Below are 21,729 nucleotides of genomic sequence, written 5' to 3' on the forward strand. Positions count from 1 at the left end.
AACTTCTACTGATTATCTTAAAAGTATAGTTGTAGAAGTTCAGAAAAATAATTTACTTTTTAATTTTTTTTTTTTTTGCATTCTGTTTAAGGATATCAATTTAGACTCAGTAATAGTTGATCATCAGGATGATTCCTTTAGAGCAGAAACAATTATCAAGGATTATTCATATCTCATACATCTTGGTGAGTACCTTATTTTTTATTAATGAAAAAAACTCAATTTTCCTTTTAAGCGTGACAATATCTTGGTCTACAGTCTAGGTAACTGTAATATTTTATTTGCTATTATCATTGTGGTTTGTCATTTTTGATCAATTGCCTTTCTATTTTTTATATACACTGATGAAAGTGGTAACAAATCATAGTATGACTTCTTATTTCCAAGTTTCAGACAATTAGATGCAGTCAAAATCAGTATTAATGTAAATATTTGTCGGCCCAGTTATGGTGAGTCTCTTGCATTTGACACCTACAAATAACTCTCCAGAGGACTGTCTGTCACATGTAGTAAGCACCCATCACTAAGTTGTCCATTCCATTGGCCCATTCGTTGCCACTTCTGTCATCAGAAGTCATAGGCTCAACCAGAGCAGCTTGGACTGTAAGGTTACCATGTGTCCCTTGGCTGCCTGTCTTTTCATGGCCAAAGACGATACAGTTCATTTCTGTCTGTTTTGAAAGGTTAGAGGTTGTTGTGGATTGAATTGTGTCCCTCCAAAATATGTGTTGTAAATCCTAAACCCTACATCTGTGGTTATAGTCCCATTTGTGAATGTTTTGTTATGTTAGTGAGATGGGATTAGTATAGGTTGTGTCTTGAGCCAGTCTCTTTTGAGATATAGAAGAGATTAAACAAGTAAACAAGTGAGGAAAGATGGGATAAGATAGGTTCCGAGACACATGGAGTCTTCAAGGAACCAGGACGCAGAAGCCGAAGAGACAAGGAACTTCCACAAGAGCTGACAGAGAAAGCCTTTTCCTTGAGCCCGCATTCTGAATTTGAATTTCTAGCCTCCTAAATTGTGAGAAAATAAATTTCTGTTTGTTAAATCCATCTACTTGTGGTATTTCTGTTATAGTAGGACCAGGTAACTAAGACAGAATTTGGTACCAGAAGAATGGGGTGCTGCTCTAACAGATACCCAAAATGTGGAAATGGTTTTTGAATTGTGTAATGGGTAGAGGCTGAAAGAGTTTTAAGGTGCTGTCATGGATTGAATTGTGTCTCCAAAAAATATCTGTTAGCTTGGGCGTGAGTCCCAGTATTGTATGATTGTCCACCATTTTATGTGATTTTCCTATATGTTGTAAATCCAATCACAATGATGTAATAAGATGGATTAGCAGCAATTATATTGAGGAAGTCTACAAGATTAGGTAGTGTCTTAAGCCAATCTCTTTTGAAATATAAAAGAGAGAAGCAAGCGAATGGGACTGCCCAAAACCAAGAGAACCAAGTTGCCATTCCAATGGGTCTGGAAGCCAGAGCTGAAGCCCAGGGTCAGGAGGCCTCTATCCAGTGTCTGGAGGACTGCCTAACTAGTCTGAAAGAACAGAGGATTATTTTCAAGTCTTGAGAGCTAATGTAAGTTGTTCTTCTGGGTTTCGGACTTGTTTGGTGCCTGTTATCCCTTCTTTCCCTCCAGTTTCTTCCCATTTGTAATGAAAATATCTACCTTGTACCTGTTCCACCATTGTACTTTGGAAGCAGATAAGTTGTATTCTAGATTTCACCAGGTCACAAGTGAGCAAGAATTTTGCCCAAGCATGGAAATCGCCTAAAGTCTTATCCATATTTGATTTAGATGATTCAGAAAATAAGATTTTGGACTTAGCATTGATTTAAGGCTTTTGAGATGATATGATGGGATGAATGTGTTCTGCATATGGCAAGTACATGAATTTTGGGGGCCAGAGGTAGAATGTTATGGATTGAATTGTATGTATTGTGAAGTATGTATTGTAAATACTAACCTTTATGCCTGTGGTTATAGTCCTATGTGGGAATGTGTTTTTTTTGTCTTGTTAGTGAGACAAGTTTAGTGTAGGGTGTGTCTTAAATCAGTCTCTTTTGAAATATAAAAGAGATTAAAGAAGCAAGGGAAAAAACCAGAGATGGGGTAAGATAGATGCCAAGACACATGGAGTTCTCCAACAAACATGGAAGCAGAAGCTAAAGGGACAAGGACCTTCCTCTAGAGCTGACAGAGAAAGAAAGCCTTCCCCTCAAGCCAGCACCCTGTATTCAGACTTCTGGCCACCTAAACTGTGAGAAAATAAATTTCTGTTTGTTAAAGCCATCCACTTGTGATATTTCTGTTACAGCAGCGCTACCTAAGATAGATCTATCAGAAGAAGGAAATCAGGACTAGAATTTGGAATCTAAAATATCAGATTCTGAATCATTTCTCATCCATAATGAACTTGACTGTAGAGTTTCACCCTTTTCTCTTTGTAAAATGAATGATGTCTTTTTATGAAGGTGATGTTGTTCTGGTTAGAAGGTAGAAATGAAACAAATAACAAAAAAATAATCTTGGTAATGTTGTTTTCATACTTAAAAAAAAAGTTCAATTTGCTTTTGCAAAACACAGACTGAAATTCTCCAGACTTTGGCCAACTTGACCCTTTGCTCACAGCTTTGCTATATTAACGAGGTACCTTTAGTCCTGTATTTGGTCTGAGTTGATACATTTTTTTTTTCCTTCCCACACCCTCCTCCCCATTCACTGATCAACCCCAAACCTTAAGCTTTTCTTCTAGATATAAAAAAAACCCATTGCTGTTGAGTCAACTCCAACTCATAGTGACCCTGTAGGACAGAGTAGAACTGCCCCCCATAAGGTTTCCAAGGAGCAGCTGGTGGATTGGAAATGCCGACCTCTTGGTTAGCAGCCAAACTCTTAACCACTGCTCCACCAGGGCTCCAGATACATACTACCATATTGAATTTTGTTGTTGTTGTTGTTATTTTTTGTTTGCTTGAGATGTAATGGGTATTGCATCATATGAATTCTAACCAAACACTCAGATGTCCAGAAAAGTACACATAGTCATCAGCACTGTCGTGATTTCACAGAAGTAGCACCTCTGTGCCAGCACATATTATGATTCAAATACTTTATGGCTAATTTTGCTCACATTGTAGCTAACAGTACATCTGGCACATAAATAAAAATAAAAAGTTTCACAGTCAAATACAGATATATGAAACTCTTCTTTGCTAATTTTGGATCAGAATGACTAAAATAACACAATATTAAGTTCCAGGTAACCATATTGATCCAGTGAAATTTCGAGTAGATATTTGTAAAAATACTTCTTATATCTCCCCCTTCCAACATGTAAGTTCCATAAGAGCAGGGACTTTTGCCTCTTTTGTTGACTCTTGGATCCATAACACCTAGAAAGTGCCTGACATACATAGATGCTCAAAAAATATTATTTTTAGTAACTGAATGTATATTCAGTTTTAGGAAACAATAAGAAAGAAAACACTAAGCTAGGCCCATCCTGACCTGTGTTCATATACGCACATGCACACACATTGAAGCGTGCACCTCAGGTGCTGCCTTTCCCTGCCTTGTTCCCTCCCTGGTGTGTAGGAATGCCAGTCTGAGACTGTGCTTGGGCTAGTGTGAGTTACCTCTTGTGGGAAATTGAGTACTCTTCAGTTAATAGAGAAATAGGGGGAAAATGCATATTTAAATAATTTGCCTCTCCATTTTAGTTGTGTACAATTTCTTTTAGCCTCTCAGAAATACTGTACTTGTCTTGAGGGATTTAAAATGGTGCCTAATAGAACCATTTCAATGATCTTATATGGTGTTCATGGATACCCTGGTGGCATAGTGGTTAAGTGCTACGGCTGCTAACCAAAGGATCTGCAGTTCGAATCTGCCAGATGCTCCTTGGAGACTCTATGGGGCAGTTCTATTCTGTCCTGTAGGGTCACTATGAGTCAGAATCGACTCGACCTACACGGCACTGGGTTTGGTTTTTGGTATATGGTGTTCATAAACTGTTTGAATTGAAGTTGAATTTTTATTAAATATGTTTTTCTTTCCCAGGGCTAAGCCATGAGATTCAGGAAGATTTTTCTGGTAAGCCACCAAAAAAAAAAAAGAATACCAAGCCACTCAAATTTGAGTTACACATACACAGAGAGAGAGGAATTAGTAATGTCTTTTTGTGTATATATTCTCATGTTGGAAAACAAAGGTATAGTGTGATGTTTACTCTATAAGCAGATACATTACTTTTTAAATATACTCTTCTCCCTCAGGTTGCAGTTCTTTCACCATATTTTCTTTCCCCTTGTACCTTTCATCTATTTACACATTCCTTTTTCTCTTCAAAACAAAACAAAAACTCATCTCCTTTTCATTCTTCTTTCCTTCCTCACCTCTACTTTATACTTGACATGCAGCTTGTAGAAATATACTACCCCTACCCACTGCCATCGAGTCAATTCCAGCTCATAGTGACCCTGTAGGGCAGAGTAGAACTGCCTCATAGGGTTTCCAAGGCTATAAATCGTTACGGAGGCAGACTGCTACATCTTTGTCCTGTGGAGCAGCTGGTGGGGTTCAAACCACCAACTTTTCAGGTAGCAGCTGAATGCTTAACCACTGCACTACCAGGGCTTCTTTAAAAGGTATACTAGACGACAAATTTTTCTTAGGTATACATATTTAAATATTGACGGAACATACTAAATTATGAATATTGCAGCATGTAAATGTGCAGTATGGATTTTAAACAGTTGTTTAACAACAAAAGACTCACCACGAAATGGTTTTAAAGTTTTAAAACTTGTTTTAAAGTACTGTCAGAGTACCAAGATGGATTGACTCAGTGGCTGCAACAGTGGGCTCAAGCATAACAACAATTGTGAGAATGGCACAGGACCAAGCAGTGTCCTGTGCCATTCGCTGTGAGTTGGAACCGACTCCACGGCACCTGACAACAAGAATACCTTCCACTAGTAGTTCCATGTCTCCTCTTTTCCATATGCCGTAGTAACCTCTGTAAATTGTGTAAATTAAACTCTTTAAAGGGAGAGTGGAGGGAAGGAGTGTGCCGTCTCATGAGGGGGAGAGCAATTAGGAGTATATAGCTAGGTGTTTATAAATTTTTGTATGAGAGTCTGACTTGATTTGTAAACTTTCACTTAAAGCACAATAAAAATTAAAAAAAAAAAAAAGGACCATGTTCTTATCTTTGTTAAGCTTCAGGTCAGTGCTCATTGAATTCATTTGACTAATCTGTTTTAAAAAGTTCTTAAGTTGCTGCAATGCTGTGTTTACAGTGAGGAAGAGTAGATGCGTTGTTTCTAATGACAAGACATTAAGTCCTTTAGGTCTTCAAAAGCACAGTCAGTTCATCAAATTTAAACCAGTGTTTAAAAGTCTGTTTTATTATTATATTCATCTAAACTATTTTAATCACTCAAAAAATAAAAAGTTAATCTAATAGGTTTTCAATTATCAAAGATTCATGCACACTCTGTTAATTCATTTCATATTTACTAGGGACTCATTCTCCCAAGGCTGTTCTTGTATTTACTAGGCTCAGTATTGGTCTACTGAAGAACCCCCTCAAATCCCAACCAAGGAAGCAAATTAAATTTGCTATCGTATGTGCAGTCAATGGCTCATTCGTATATGTCAGCCCAACTTTTTTTTTGATTGTGTGTTAGTTAGTTGCCATGGCTATATTTGAGCTTTTATGAGAACTAGCAATGCATATTACTTTGGCCCTTGATAAATTAGTTTGAAAGAAGTTAATCTGATTCTTATATAAACTAAGCTGGATTTACCATCAGATGAGGCATAAACAGTTTTGATGAACATGTGAACAAAACCTTATTTATCCTAATGATAAGCATCATTCATATCAGGTCTGGACGTTTGGATTGTTTGAGAAAGATTGGTTTTAAAATGAAATACCATATTTCGTATCAGTGAATACAAATGGAATTTATTTTCTTTTCAGTGCGGGTTGTTGAGAATGTGGGAAAAATAGAGATTGTCCTGAAGAAAAAAGAGAATACTTTTTGGAAGTGTCTTGGTCATTCCCTGGAGAATCATAATTCATTTATTCCAAAGAAAGATGCAGGTATGTTGTGCTGTTGTTTTAAGTCCTGTGTTCAGCAAATTGTTGTGTTAGTGGCTTATCTGTACCAGAGTTTGCAAGGCCACTTTGGGATAAGCTGAAGGGTTCTTATGTCTGCCTCTAAACCAAAAACCAGACCCATTGCCATTGAGTCAATTCCAACTCATAGCAACCCTGTAGGACAGGGTACAACTGCCCCATAGAGTTTCCAAGGAGTGCCTGGTAGATTCGAGCTGCCAACCTTATGGTTAGCAGCTGTAGCTTTTAACCACTACACCACTAGGATTTATGTCTGCTTCCAGGCAGTTGAAAAGGGACATTATGTCTGTTATCCTACTTTATTACTCATAGGTTACATTTCAGACTCTGCCATCTGATGTTTAGGAATAATAAAGTCGTTAGGTAACACTACCTCGAATGGAGAAACACACTGGAGCTTACTTAGACTATTGTCCAACCATTTGCTTCTCTGGGTCCCTTTTTAGAAAAGATTCAGAAACAAGCTCATGTGTATGCCTTGTAAGCACGTCTAATTCTTTTCTATGAAAAAATCATGTTTATCGTTTTTCTGCGTAAGTAAGCCAGTTTCTCAGTTTACTCCTAAAGGATGATATTATTGATATCCTTTATTTTTTAAGCTTGTTATCTAACATATATATGGAAAAGGACACATGTTATAAGTGTACTACTTGATGAATTTTTATGTTTTTTTCTGTTTCTTCTCTGGAAATTGGAAGGATTGGCTTGTTCCAGGTATTTTGAAATTTTATGATATACCTTAATGGGTGTCTGTTTTTCATCTTTTGTGTTAATCATTTTAATGTAGAAACTTCTGACCTTCAATTATGGGACAAATTACTGATTTTTCCTCTCTCCGTGATCTGTTTTTACTTTCTAGAAGTATTTTTCTTATATTCAACCTTTTTCACCAGTCTTCTATCTTATCTTTTCACTCTTATTTTCAATTTTTATCCTTTTGTGGTACTTTCTGGGAGATTTCTTCAGCTGTATCTTCTAACTCTTTCATTGAGTTACTCGTTTCTAGTATAATATTTTTAATTTTTAAAAAATCATTGGATTTCTGTTCCTTTGTTTTAGCATCCTGTTCTTATTAACTTATCTTTTTAAGAATTGCCGACAGTGTTTTAGAATTTTCTTGTCCCTATGTAACCTCTCTGTCCCCCAGTCTTCATTGTTGTTGTTGATTTGGTTTGTCTTTCGTATTAAATGCATTCTTTCAGTGTCTGCTCATTCTTGACTACCTGCTCATATTTCAGGGTGGGGTCCTAAAAGCTGATTGGAAATTCTGTGCATGTGGGTATGACTTGTCAACAGTAGTATTCACTGTAAGTGACCCAACCAGATCCTTTCTTTGGTAAAACTCCAATGCCAGAGTCTCAGAGTGAACAATCTTCTGTCTTACACCCAGCATTCTAAAAGCCATGTGGGGACAGAAGGCTGGGGTGTCTGTAAACTTCACTTAATTTTTCTGTTTTTGCCTAATACACCCAATCCAGAGGCCCTTTATTTTACCCTCTCTGTCTAGAGAGAAAACTTCTAATATTTTGCCAGGATGAGGGGGGGTCAGTCATGTGGCTAGACTCAGAAGTAGGGGAGGGCTTCTAAGAGGAGGACTCAAAGGTTCTTAAATGAGCTTTCATCCAGAAAGTATTTTCAGACCCACCTTCACCTTTGATTCCACACTTCACCGTTGATGCCACACTTCACTGTTGATTCCACATTCACCCAGGTTTTCACACTTGGTCCTGCCAGTTACTGAGCTTTAAAGGAAATTGTGTTATAACTGGGTTGGTTCTTGGCTTTCCATACTTCTAGTTTAGGATTAAGCTTTCTTGGGTCTGCTGAGTCAGTTACCAGTCATCTCTCTTCCCTGCCAGCACCCAAAGTTTTGTTGCCTTTGTCTCTTATTTTCATTCTTTTTGTCCTTGTGGGTATATAGCTTAGAAAACAATCAAGCAACACACAAAAATTTCCTTTGCTGGAATTTTATAGGGGTTCAGGAGAACTAAGTGTGTGTATTCAGTTTACGCTATGTAAATACTTAAAATTATTACATGTTTTAACATTATAAAAATATATAGATAATATTTTAATTTTTGAAAAAATCAGACTTAATTTGAGAACACATTTTATGTATAAGGCTATTTTAGGCAGTGTGGTATAAAACAAAAGGCATAAGAAATTATTTCCCTAGTTGGAAGAAAGAACATACACAAACATGAGATAGAAGAATATTTTTATAAAGAATCAGGTCAACAAGTTTAAGTTATGTAGCACAAACTGAAGATAACCTGAGTTAGTCCCAAGTGGATAGAGATGGGTTTGATCTTTAATAACTTCCTAAAAGGTAAATTTTGAATAATGTTTTAAAAGTAGGGTACATGGCTTTCAAAAAAACAAAACAAAAAGCTATGAAGGATTTTTCAGGTACAGCTTCAAATCACTACTGAGTACTTAATGTGCCAGGCATTTTGTAGGTTGTAGAAAAGAATAATGTAAGTAGTATGTAGGAAAGGTCAAACAGATTGACTTTACTGGAGCAGGAGGTCTGAATTTTGTTGTATTAGCTAGGAAGAGATATCAAAGAGAATTACATAATAGTGTGATCTAGTTGATCAGAAGATACTAGGAAAGAGACAATGAAAATGAAATTATCTGATTTATGTAGTGACTGAAAAATCATAGTAAACTAGATAAAAGCCAAGTCCAAGAAATAAAAGATACTGAGAACCACGGCTGACCTCTGTTTGAAACAGAATGACCACAGCTCAAGTACTCTTCTCTGTAATAACCTGAGACTGTCCATGAACTCTTATCCCTGCTATAAATTTCTCCTTGAGTCCTGAACCACCATAGTCAGCCATCTTAGTCATCCAGTGCTGCTGTAACAAATACCGCAAGTGGATAGCTTCAACAAAGAGAAATTTGTTGTCTCACAGTCTAGTAGGCTAAAAGTCCAACTTTAGGGCGTCATCTCCAGGGGAGGGCTTTCTATCTCTGTTGGCTCTGGAGGAAGGTCCTTGTCATCAATCTTTTCCTGGACTTGGAGCTTCTCAGGCACAGGGACCCCAGGTCTAAAGGATGCTCTGCCCCTGGTGCTGCTTCCTTGGTCGTATGAGGTCCCCTACTCTTCTCACTTCCCTTTCATCTCTTGTAAGATAAAAGCTGATGCAGGCCACACCTCAGTGAACCTCCCTGTACACTGAATCAAGGATGTGACCTGAGCAAGGATGTTACATCCACCCTAATCCTCTTTAACATAACGTAATCTTGCCTCAACCACAGGCAGAGATTAGGATTTACAACACGTGGCAAAATTATATCAATCACAAAATGGAGGCCAGTCACACAATACTGGGAATCACAACCTAACTAAGTTGACACATAGTTTTGGGGAACACAGTTCAATCCATGACATCAGTTTTAGCTTTTTTGTCTGAAATTGGAGCCATGCTTGTATTTTTCAGTGATGCAGGGTTTGCACATTGGAAAATGATTTAATTTGTTGTTAGGTGCCATTGAGTTGATTCCCAATCATAATGACCCTGTGTGCAACAGAACAAAACACTGCCCAGGCTTGCACCATTGTCACAGTCTTGGCTGTGTTTGGGCTTATTGTTGCAGCCACTATGTCAGTCCATCTGGTTGAAGGTCTTCCTCTTTTTTGCTGACCTTCTGCCTTACCAAGCATGCTGTCCTTTTATAGGGACCAGTCCCTCCTGATAACATGTCCAAGTATGTGAGATGAAGTCTCACCATCCTCAATTCTCAGGAGCATTCTGGTTTTACTTCTTCCAAGATAGATTGGTTTGTTCTCCTGGCAGTCAATGGTATATTCAGTATTCTTCACCAACATCATAATTCGAAGACATCAGTTCTTCTTTGGTCTTTCTTATTCATTGTCTAACTTTTGCATGCATATGAGGCGATGGAAAATACCATGGCTTGGATCAGGTACACCTTAGTCCTCAAGGTGACATCTTTACTTTTTCAACACTTTAAAGAGGTCTTTTGCAGCAGATTTGTCCAATGTAATGTGTCTTTTGATAGATTTTTGACTTTTGCTTTCATGGGAGTCAGTTACGGATCCAAGGAAAATAATATCTTAGACAAGTTCAATCTTTTCTCCATTTATTGTGATGTTGCTTGTCGGTCCAGTTGTGAGGATTTCTGTTCTTTATGTTGAGATGTAGTCCGTGCTGAAGGCTGTAGACTTTGATCATCATCAGTAAGTGCTTCAAGTCCTCTTCACTTTCAGCAAGCAGTGTTGTGTCAACTACATATCACAGGTTGTAAGTGAGTCTTCTTCCAATCCTGATGCTGTGTTCTTCTTCATATGGTCCAGTTTCTCAGATTATTTGCTCAGAATACAGATTAAATAAGTATGGTGAAAGGATACAATGCTGACACACACCTTTTCTGATTTTAAAGCATGCAGTGTCTCCTTGTTCCATTTAAATGACTGCCTCTTGGTCTCCGTACAGGTTATTCATGAGCACAATTAAGTGTTTTGGAATTCCCGTTCTTTGCTGTTACCCATGATTTGTTGTGTTCCACACAGTCAATTGGCTTAGCATAGTCAGTAAGACACAGGTGAACATCTCTCTGGTATTCTCTGCTTTTAGCCAAGATCCGTCTGACATCAGCAGTGATATACCTACCTGGTTCCATGTCCTCTCTCAGTCTGGCTGGAATTTCTGGCAGTTCCCTGACAGTGTACTGCAGCATTTTTTGACAACTTCCAGTTTTCCTAGATTGATACTTTGTACATTCCACATTCTCAGTATTAATGGATGTTTGTGGCTGTTTCTTCTCATTTTAAGGCGTGCCACATCAGCGAATGAAGGTCTTGAAAGCTTGACTCCATCCACATCATTAAGGTTGACTCTACTTTGAGGAGGACTCTACTTTTCCCCAGTCATATTTTGAGTGCTTTCTAATATTAGGGGCTCATCTTCTGGTACTGTATCAGACAGTGTTCTGCTGCTATTCATAAGGTTTTCACTGGCCAGTTTTTTTAGAAGTAGATTGCCAGTTCCTTCTTCCACCACTCGTCTGTCAGTTTGTTGTACTGTGGTGGCTTGTGTGTTGCTGTGATGCTGGAAGCTATGCCACTGTTATTTCGAATACCAGCAGGGTCAGGTTTCAGCAGAGCTTCCAGACTAAGACAGACTAAGAAGAAGGACCTAATTAAGCTTATTTTTGTTTATTTGAATAAATTTGCAAAGGTAATTTCCTCTTTTTTCCTGTCCTTAAATCATGCCAAAAACCTGTAGGTTATTTAATCTACTAGCAAAGCTGAATACTTACATTATCAATGTGTTATGACCAACTTGCTGTCTGTGACCCCAAATAATTTTATGGTTCCTAGGTTTTCAATATGTGTATTACTGATATTACTGACTTATGTGATGTTAGCATGCTGACTGCATCTTATCAAAGTTGCCTAGTTAAAAGAGTTTTAGATGAAAAATAAGCATTTAAGTTGGAAACTTTTAATACAATACCTTTTTATTTCAAATCTAGAATTTATTTACATGAAAGACTTAAATACTTAACACAGAATATTGATCAGAGAAGAGAAACTACTATTCTTTTTTTTTTTACTCTCTTTACTCTTAAACTTCTCTTTTAAAGGTAAAAATGATTTACCTTTAATCCAAATGTAATAGGTAATATTTTAAATTTTCTGAGTGGAACCACACTACCATTTGTAAGTAGGATGCTTCCAATTATTTTTCTCTGCAAAGGTGAAGATCATGAGTGCATAGGGGTGTGTGTGTGTGTGTGTGCGCGCGCGCACACACGCACACGCAATGGCTGAGGAACTTTTTTGTATATTAAGGGTCAGAAAGCTCGTAGGTAATTGGATTTCTCTTTCTGTACCCAACCTAACATTTTGATTTAACTCTAATTGCCTTTCATATGGAGATGTTGATCACCAAATAAAGGCAGTTTTAAAGATTTTACCACCAACAACCCAGTAAATAGCCTTAGGATATAAAAGTATGAACAAAATTTTTTAAAATTGTGCCAAAATTTTGATACATTAGCAGCCCTTTTTGAGCCTTTAGGATCTACCTCACCCTCGTTGTCTTCTCTCCTCCACCAAACATGATGTCAGTCTCTAACAATTGATCCCTCCTGATGACATATTCAGATCAAGTGAGTCAGACAGTGTTCTGTTGTGACCCATAAAGTTTTCATGAGCTAATCGTCTATAGTAGTTTGCCAGGCCCTTTCTTCCCAGTCTGTTTTAGTCTGGAAGCGCTGCTGAAACCTATCTACCATGGGTGACCCTGCTGGTACTTTCAATACCAATGGCATAACCTCCAGCATCACAGCAATTTGCAAACCACTACAGTACAACAAACTGACAGATGAGTTGTGGATTTCAATATTATATTCTGTTAAAAGAACTTAGATGTTTTGGGTAGAAATCTTTGCCTTATGTTTTTATTTTACCCTCATCTTGTATTTTCAGTCTCTCATTTTCTTGTATAATTTTCTGTGCTTACAAAGCTAAAACCCTGATACTTAAACTTAAATAATGGTATTGTCCAGACTAAAGTAGTCAGCACCATCTGCTTTATACTGGTTTTTTTTTTCTCTCGTGTGCTGCAGTTCCCTTCTCTGTGTGCCATCTTTCTTTTCAGTGTAATTAAAAGATTAAAACTTTCTTAAAACTTTCAGAACTTAGAATGTTTTGAAATTACAGCAGTCATTTATAGGTAAAACTTTGTTTACCTACCTCAGTAGTGTTACATGGCAAGACTGTGCCAAACCCCACAAAAGGAAAGTCAGTAAATCACTCTAAGCCAAGATTTCCTTGTGTTTTAAGAATAGCTTAAAAGACACATAATTGCTATAGCATGTCATTTCTGGCAAATGCTAGAGTAGAAGGTATCAAGTGAGATGATGACTCTTTTTATCCATTAGTAAAGTTATTAGGAGGGCATGCACTATATCTGATTAGAGGAAATGACCCTCAGACCTGGGTAAAAGGGACGCCTGCCCTGGGCATCTTACTTGGAGGGCCCCATCTGGCTTTCCTCCAGCCATACCCCTCCCACAGGTCAAGGAGTATGCAAGGCCAAGAAGTGCCCACCCGGAGTTCACATTCTTTCGTTCAACATGGCACTCCATATATTGGGACCTCAGAATTCCCTGCCCAAATCACCCAAATCCACTTCCTGGGCCTGCCTAGGCATCTTCCCTGATCTGTCCAAGGAGTGGTCAAGGCTTTTTATGGGAAAGGCTAATGGGCAAGCTTCAACATAGTAGCTGATGTGTCCACACTCACGTAAGACCCCACTTGGTATTGGATAGAGCTGTACCCACTTGGTATCAGACAGAGCTACAGGTGAGGAGAGAAGGGGGATAGGCCATAGTCAGTGGGAATGCAGCCCCCGTCCCTCTGCCATTGTCCTGCATGGAATTCTGAGGAGTTTTAGAATCCTAACCTTAAACCTAGCGTTCTAGGACATTTATAAGGTATGAATTTCAAGGTACATATTCAAGGCATAGAACATGTTTTATTTAATAGTTTTTTGTCTGATTTGTAACTTTTAAATTCTTAGACATATGGTATGTTTGTCTCTGATTGTATTCTCACACTGCGTCCCATAGGGCCTGGGGGTAAGAGTAAAGACATCATTTGAACCTTATTATCTCTTTGGGGCCTGTGTGCTTTGACCCTTTGGTCAGCCCAGTACTGGAGTAGGCCTATCAGGGTAACTTTAGGGTAGTACCCTTAGACATAATTTGGTCCAAGCCTATGCCCGGCAGTAGAACAAAGTGACTTGAAGTGATGCCCCTAGATATTTGCGTGCAGTGATATACTCTAAACTTATGTACGTGGTGAGCCATTATGGTAGCAGGTGGAAAGATTTAGTGACCTAGGTCTTCAGGGGACAAAAGGGAGAATAAAGGAAGGAAAATTGAATGAAATTGTGGCCAAAGTGATTTCTTAAGTTTATATGTGAACTTCTTTTTTCCACCAACCATTCATTATTGGGTGTTGGGTCCTCACCTCTTTTAAGACCCAGAGTAAGTCTTTCTTGCACCTACCTAAATATTTTTAGGCAAAAAAGAGAGAGAATAATTAGAAGAAGAAATGCTTTATCAAAATTGATTCTTTCATGTCTCCACAAATACTATTGTATAACAGAGGAAATAATGAAATAAACTACGAATACCATCAGTGCTGTTTATGTCTAAAAGGGAATTTACAAGTGAAAATATTAATGCTTGCAGAGCTTCTATAAGGAGTTTTCCCAAACCAAGTATTTTCTGAGCTTAGGATATTATTTTCAGATCTTTCCAGTATTTGTAGAAATACCTGATTCCTTTTCTCTACTTATGTATTAGTACCACAAGCCTGGCATTTCTAGTTTTTCATTTATATTAATTTTCTAGATAATTAAAACTTACACCACAGGAATAAAAGTTTATTTTTTGTTTTAATTATTTTTCACAGTTGGAATGTTCTTGTACATACATACATATGTACATACACACACATACACGAACATAGAGACACAGGAACATGTATTTTTCCTGCCTTCTTTGTCAGATAGTTAGTTCTAAAATTATCTAATATTGCTAATATTGTGAAACCGTAAATGAGTTTTAAGACTTTTCCACTCTGTAAGACAAGACTTTAGAATGTAAATTTGTTGGTTATCAGATATTTCTCACATGTGTGATTTAATTATATAGCTGTTAATGTAAGGCTTTAACATTTTAAAAGATGGAATTATTAAAAAGTGAATTTAAGAAGAAATAAATTAGGTTTTCATTTCTTAGAACATAATGATTTTAACATGCCATGATAAAAGACATGGAGTAAATAGTGTTCATTTTATAAAGTTCACTTTTCAAATTATACAAATATTTACAGCTTCTAGAAAATAAATATCTCAGGAAAGAAAATGGGAAAATTAACACTGTAAGACTTTCAGAATATTGATAAATTTTTTAAAGTTATAGACATTTTAGTAAATTTCAAGCCTCCTAAAGAGCAAAAGCTAAGTCTCTGCTTCACTTGATGGGTCTAGTATTACTCCTTATTTAATTTATTCTTCAATAAGAGAAAACAAATCACTTTCTAGGTTTATACTACAGAAGGTGCCGGTTAATTTCCAAGGAAGATGTTACTCATGATACGAAGCTTTTCTGCTTGATGCTGCCACCAAGCACTCATCTTCAGGTGCCAATTGGGCAACATGTTTACCTCAAACTAACTATTACAGGTAAGGAAAATGGAGGCTTTAGGGGAACGTTCTCTTCTTTTATAAGCAGTTCAAGATTACTACTTATCTCTTTAAGAAGCAGTGGTTTAAGTTATTAATAAGTGTTTCTGGGCAGCTAGATTTAATGATGGCCAGATTCTAGCTTTGTAGATGTAGTGCACTTACGTGTTGCACTGTAGCCATGTCGCATTATCATATGAAACCAAGAAATTGCCATTGGTCAGAAAAATGGCTCCACCAGATAAAAAGCTCTATAAATACATTCCTGACTGTGAAAATTCTTATTCCCTTATGTTTATCCTAAAATTGTCTCACTTGTTTTCAATACCCTTCTTAATGATGTCCAGTATTTTCATGACCTTTTGAAGCTATGAAAGGTGACATTTGCATGATCCCTGGTGGCACATTCGCTCGGTTTATAGTGGCACAGCTCAGCTGCTAACTGAAAGGTCACCAGTTAAAACCCACCACCCGCTCCTTGGAAACCCTGTGGGGCAGTTCTTCTCTGTCCTGTAGGGTTGCTATGAGTTGGAATCGACTTGACAGCAACAGATTTGTTTTTCTTCAGTAGTGTTTTTAGAGCAATTAGTTTAACGTATTACCACCCAGGATTTGATAGATATAGTATATCATGATAGCACTAGTAAGTTTTTCTCATCATTATCACTACTGCCAAGTTACCATTCAATAGCTGGCTATCTTCCATAGTACAGTCATTGTCAAGTAATTTAATGTACAAATGTAGTACTTTAGTGTATATCAAAGAGTCATGTATACAATTTTTGGTCTTTCAAATGTTTGGTGACTCTTTTTTGGAATCTGGCTAGCGAAAGTATAACATGAATACATATTTATTTTACCTTAATTTTTAGTATTATATCCTTAGAGGTAGCTAGATTAACATTCTATTCATTCATTTACAAGTGATATATAGTGTGTTAAAACATTAAAACAATTTAAAATATAAAAGTGAAATTCTTCCCTTTTTCTCCCCCAAATGATCCCATTGGCCATCAGTGACCATTGTTAAAAACTGGGTGTATAATTGAAATTATTACATAAATACTGTTTTATATCTCTGTGGTAAACTTTGATACCATTTTTTTGTAGCCCATTCAAAGTTTATGTGCTGATGGAACAGATGGGTGTCTAAAATTATTAACCTAGATACATATCAGTTTATGTCATATTTGATAAAAATAGACTGCTTATATTATGAGTAAAGTATTAAAATTATTTCAGCACATATAGGCTAGGAGTAGATATACATATATACATATAGAACATAAAGTTGGAATTATATATACACTAGGTATATAGTTTTAAATATACACCGATAGTGTCATAAAATTTGTGCTTCATCTTCAGAGCTTTTTCAATTTTTAGAATTTAATTTCTTTGTTGTAACTTTTTTAGGTACAGAAATAGTGAAGCCATATACACCTGTATTTGATTCCTTACTCTCAGAGTTCCAGGAACCAGTTCTTTGCAACAGTAAATATATCTACTTTTTGATCAAAATCTATCCTGCTGGACTATTCACACCAGAACTTGATCATCTTCAAATTGGTAATTATTTTTGTGTGATTTTATTTTTTTTACTTCATTTGTGCCCTAGATTGGATCACATGCTATACTGCTTTCTAGTTATTTCCATGTAGGTGTCTTTCAAATATCTTAAAAGTCAACATGTCCACAACCAAAGTCATCCCCTCTTTGTCCCATCCAGCCTGTCCTTACTTCTGTATTTCCCATCTTTATTTTTACAGCATCACTGTTTATCCTTGACCCAGTCTGAAGACCTGAGTCGTTTCTGAGTTTACCTCCCTCCCAGTGACTTTGTAATCTCTTCTTTCTATCTCTCCTGCCACCCTCCAAGAGTAAGTCTTCATCATTCTTTCTTGGCCTCTAACTGGTCTCTCAGTTGCCTCTAACTGGTGGTGTCTCTCCATCTTCATCTTCTAGTTCCTTCTCCAGACTTCCTTGAGAATAGATTTAATCATGTTGCCCTGCAGCTTTGTAACCTGTAGTGGGTCCCTGTATCTATACTGATACAGGCTTTGGCATGGCCTACAAAGACCATGACCCTCCAGCTTCATCTCTTGCTACACAAAAACACTCATGCTACTCCCATTTGACAAGTTTGTCATCATTCATAAGTCCATGCATTTTAGGATGCCCATCAACCCTTTTTCTACCCATCAAGTGCCTTTTTTTGAAAGTCCCAAGTAAAATATCACTTCCTTTATGATGCCTTCTTCGTAAGAACACCTCGATAACTAACAATTTGTTTGTTCTTCTGTTATAAGAATAAATGTATCCCATCTTTGCAAGGCTTTGGATTTAAGGGCAAAGATTGTCATATCTTTGTATCTCTATCACTTAGCATAACAGTTGATACATATTAAGCTCTCAATAAATGTTTTTTTGAAAGAATTAATAAAGGAACTATAATAAGCTCTGTTAATGTTTGGAGACACTTTTTCTTGCTTCTGTTCATATTTCTGTATCTTCAACTTTTCAAAGCCTTTGCCCAGTGGCAAAGTGCTCTTCTCCTTTTCAAGGTGGCATTACCAGTACATCAAGGCAACAGTGAGGTAGATCACCAGAGCTTGGAACTATGTTGCTTTCTGAAAGGTAAACGTATAAGTCTGCACATAATGGATACGATTTGTCATCTTTGGTTACATAAACCAAAATGTTCTATGTAAATATGAACCTAAAGAATTTTGGAATACCCACAAACCTAGCGAAGGTGGAAGAACTGACACGATTGTAATATAGTAAGTGGAAACTCAACTGGTGGTATGTATGACAGGTAGTCCTTGACTTACGACAGGGTTCCACTCCAGTGACTCCATCGTAGGTTGGTTCCGACATAAGTCGAATACTTTAATTTTATTTTTTGGTTTTCATAATTATTGCCTTTTATTATCAGTATCTTTATAAATCTGACCTTTATTTGTCTTTAGGGGTTGGAACAGTACATATATAAACTTACGGCTATATTTTAGCACATAAACTTACAGATATATTTTAGCACATACATACGTACATAAAAATATATAAATCATAAAAATTTACTTCGATGATGAAGAGTTGGATGACCATGGCATTTTGTCAGTGTGGTAATAACTCTGCTTGTGGAAGGTTCTGGATTATCTGGATTATTCTTGGGAATGGGATGGCATTTCTAGTCTTAAAATTAGCGAGAGTTGTCTGTATGGTTCTTTTATTTTTTTCTTCATATATTTTGGAGTAACATTTCACTGCTTCGCGAATCTGTCTACTGACTTTAGCAAAGCCGTCAGCATTTGGGTCCATGTTTTCAAGCAACTGAAGCCCCTGATTTAGTTTATAAAATTAAATCCATACAGCACTGTTCTGAACAGTAAATCATAAAAATTGAACATCTGTGAGTGAATATCTGAAAATGACAACATCAGCAAATTACGTGCTGCAGCGTTGTATGTAGTACATACAATGTACCAAAAAAAAAAAGACGGTCGTAGATTCCGTTTGTTGTAACTCAAACACATCATAAATCAGGAACTATCTGTATTTATAAGGGATTTTGTGAGTAGAGCAGGATGGAGAGCTAGCCCAGAGCATGGAAAAGGAAGACTCAAAGAACAAGATCAGTGTTTTTCAGCTTGATCCAGGGGAGATAGACATGGCATAAATGCTTATGTCACGTAGAGAGTAGTGCACTTGGTACTTGGTATGGTAGTGATGACTTGTGAAGCGTTAGTATGGCCTAAATGAGCTACCCCATAAAGTTATCTGCATCTTTGTTTCAATCCCATGTTCACCAGGCAATTTTTATATGATTAATTTGACCTTTAAATGTCCTGATACTGGGAAAGAAATGCTCTGGATGGGGCATGTAATGTTCAGATTACAAGATACGTATAACCCCTGTTGTAAATCACTTGACATTCTGGCATGTTTATGTTAATCTTTTGTGAATTTGATTAACATCAGTTACTCTGCGTGAGTCTAATTTTATGACATTGAAAGGTCTGATTTGTAGTCAAAAGTTACCAAGTTAATATCCTCCTGTGAGGCTTCTTCATTAAACAACCAACTGGCTTTTTCCTGATTACTTCCTGATCTTCTGGTCCCTTTCAAACCATAACAAGAAGCTTATATTACCTTCCAATACTTAATTCATCAATTACTCCAAGATTCTTCCTATCCTGCTATGGAAAATAAAGGAAAAAATTTGAGCATCTAGGCATTTTAAAATAAGTCAGTATTTGAAATTATTTCTTAAAATATGAACAGGTTTATATTTCGTTTTTAAAATTACATTGGAAACTTCTGAATCTAGTCCTAAAGGCACCTCTTGTATATGAGTGGTACCCAAACCAAACCCAGTGCCATCAAGTCGATTCTGACTCATAGCGACCCTATAGGACAGAGTAGAACGGCCCCATAGGGTTTCCAAGGAGTGCCTGGCTGATTCGAACTACCGACCCCTTGGTTAGCAGCCGTAGCACTTAACCACTACACCACCAGGGTTTCCATATATATGAGTGGTACATTGTAGAAACTGGCCACCGATTTCTCAACTCTGTTGTTTCTAGACTGGGAAATAGCATGCCCCAAATGTAGTCAGCTGCTTTTCTGATCTTGATTTGTTCGTGTGGGAATTAAATTAAAGCCCTTGTTTTAATCAATAGGTATTTTCAAAGATTTGATGGAGAAGTTAGTGCATATACTAATATAAGATTTTAGAATACATTTCTACTTCAATTTTCTCTCCTAGTAGTCTTATTCCTGTGGTCCATCATCAATGTGTAAATAGTGAATATCTACTCTCTACCCTGTATTGTGCAAGGCAGGTATACATGGACTCTGCATTGGAAATGCTTATAATTTCATTTAACACTCAGCTCTTTATTGGTACTTTGTGGACAAGTACTTTGCAGTCCTTTTTAAATTAGAGACTCCAGATGGTTTGGGAAAATAATGTTGGGAAATGAATGTAATAAAACTTTGTTATTAATTTGATTATAGTAACATAACGCAGACATACTTGGGAGCCTAATGATTACCCCTAAAATTCCATAAAAAAAAAAAATTTTTTTTACATACCTTAAAACTGATATGTAGTCTGCAAGTTAAGCATTCATCTGGTTTCTTATCAAAAGTATCAACTATAATTTAGCCTTCTAGTTTTTCTGCTTTTTTTTTCCTGATTTTGTTTATGTTTCATCGTTTAGGAGATTATATTTCCATAAGCAGTCCTGAGGGCAATTTTAAAAAATCCCAGATTGAAGAATTAGAAGATCTCTTTTTATTGGCAGCTGGAACTGGCTTCACACCAATGGTTAAAATACTGAATTATGCATTGACTAATATACCCAGTCTCAGGTATGTAATTTTCTCTCTTAATTACTATCCTTTGTGAGGCTGTTACATTACTATACGGTATTCTAAATTGATTAAGTATGCAATGGACCTTAACAGACACGTTCTTTTTCCCTCAGTCATCAGTCCCAACTGTTTTATTAACTTGGTTCTTTTATCTCATTGCAGTTTGCTACTTTTGGTTACCTAATTTGCACAGAAGAACATTCACCCTAGTTCACCTTTTGACTTTCTGTTTGTGCATGTTTTAAATGTAATTAAAATAGTTCTTTCTTTTTTTTTTTTTACTTTTAAGGAAAGTGAAGCTGATGTTCTTCAATAAAACAGAGGATGATATAATTTGGAGAAGCCAAGTGGAGAAATTAACGTTTAAAGATAAGAGGTATTAAACTGGAATTGACTCTGCATTTATTCATATGTGTGTAGTCAGGCTAGGCCTTGCCTTCTTTCATTGGAACGCAGAATTAACTAGGAAGCAAAGAATAAACTAACCAATGATTCTCTAATATAAATAAACTTAATGCTGTTTCTCCACCCCATCCCTCTAAAATACTGTCTGATAAGATCAAGGAGACGTCATATATGTATTAAAAAAATGTACACTGGGCTTTAGGATTATATTATATTGTTTACACTGAGTTGGGCTTGATTGAAAAGGATCTCATGTAACCAATTTGGTAATTCAGAATTTTCTTGTTGTAATAGAAGGTGGATCAAATAAATTTGGTAAGGATGGATTAAACAAAATTAAACAGATTTCTTTACTGCAGAACTTCTCAGAGCCTTTAATATGCTAATGTTCATTGTACTTTCCAAGAAGGAGGTTTAATAATGCTTGTTTACCAAGACCTTCTTCCTTTTTTTTTTTTTTTGTCTGCATTAACACTTATTAATAGCCCTGTCCTTAGTGGTCCTCAGTACACAGTTTGGAAAATGCTGGTAAGGGCAATAGAAAAAAG

General features: G+C 36.7%; 1 protein-coding gene across 5 annotated transcripts in view; it reads left to right on the forward strand.

Moving 5' to 3' along the window:
• LOC126083152 (cytochrome b5 reductase 4) overlaps positions 1–21,729 on the forward strand; it is a 107,349-nt gene that overhangs the window by 71,761 nt on the left and 13,859 nt on the right. For all 5 annotated transcript variants that reach the window (XR_007518729.1, XR_007518728.1, XM_049896554.1 and 2 more), the window contains 7 exons: positions 92–185; positions 4,073–4,105; positions 6,000–6,122; positions 15,254–15,394; positions 16,811–16,963; positions 20,623–20,773; positions 21,066–21,152. Coding sequence is in view for 3 of the 5 variants with exons in the window: in XM_049896554.1 (XP_049752511.1) it covers positions 92–185; positions 4,073–4,105; positions 6,000–6,122; positions 15,254–15,394; positions 16,811–16,963; positions 20,623–20,773; positions 21,066–21,152 (782 nt within the window). In the remaining 2 variants the exon portion in view is untranslated. The remainder of the gene's footprint in view (positions 1–91; positions 186–4,072; positions 4,106–5,999; positions 6,123–15,253; positions 15,395–16,810; positions 16,964–20,622; positions 20,774–21,065; positions 21,153–21,729) is intronic.

This window comes from Elephas maximus, chromosome 1 (genome assembly GCF_024166365.1).
Source record: "Elephas maximus indicus isolate mEleMax1 chromosome 1, mEleMax1 primary haplotype, whole genome shotgun sequence".
Classification (NCBI taxonomy): Eukaryota; Metazoa; Chordata; class Mammalia; order Proboscidea; family Elephantidae; genus Elephas; species Elephas maximus.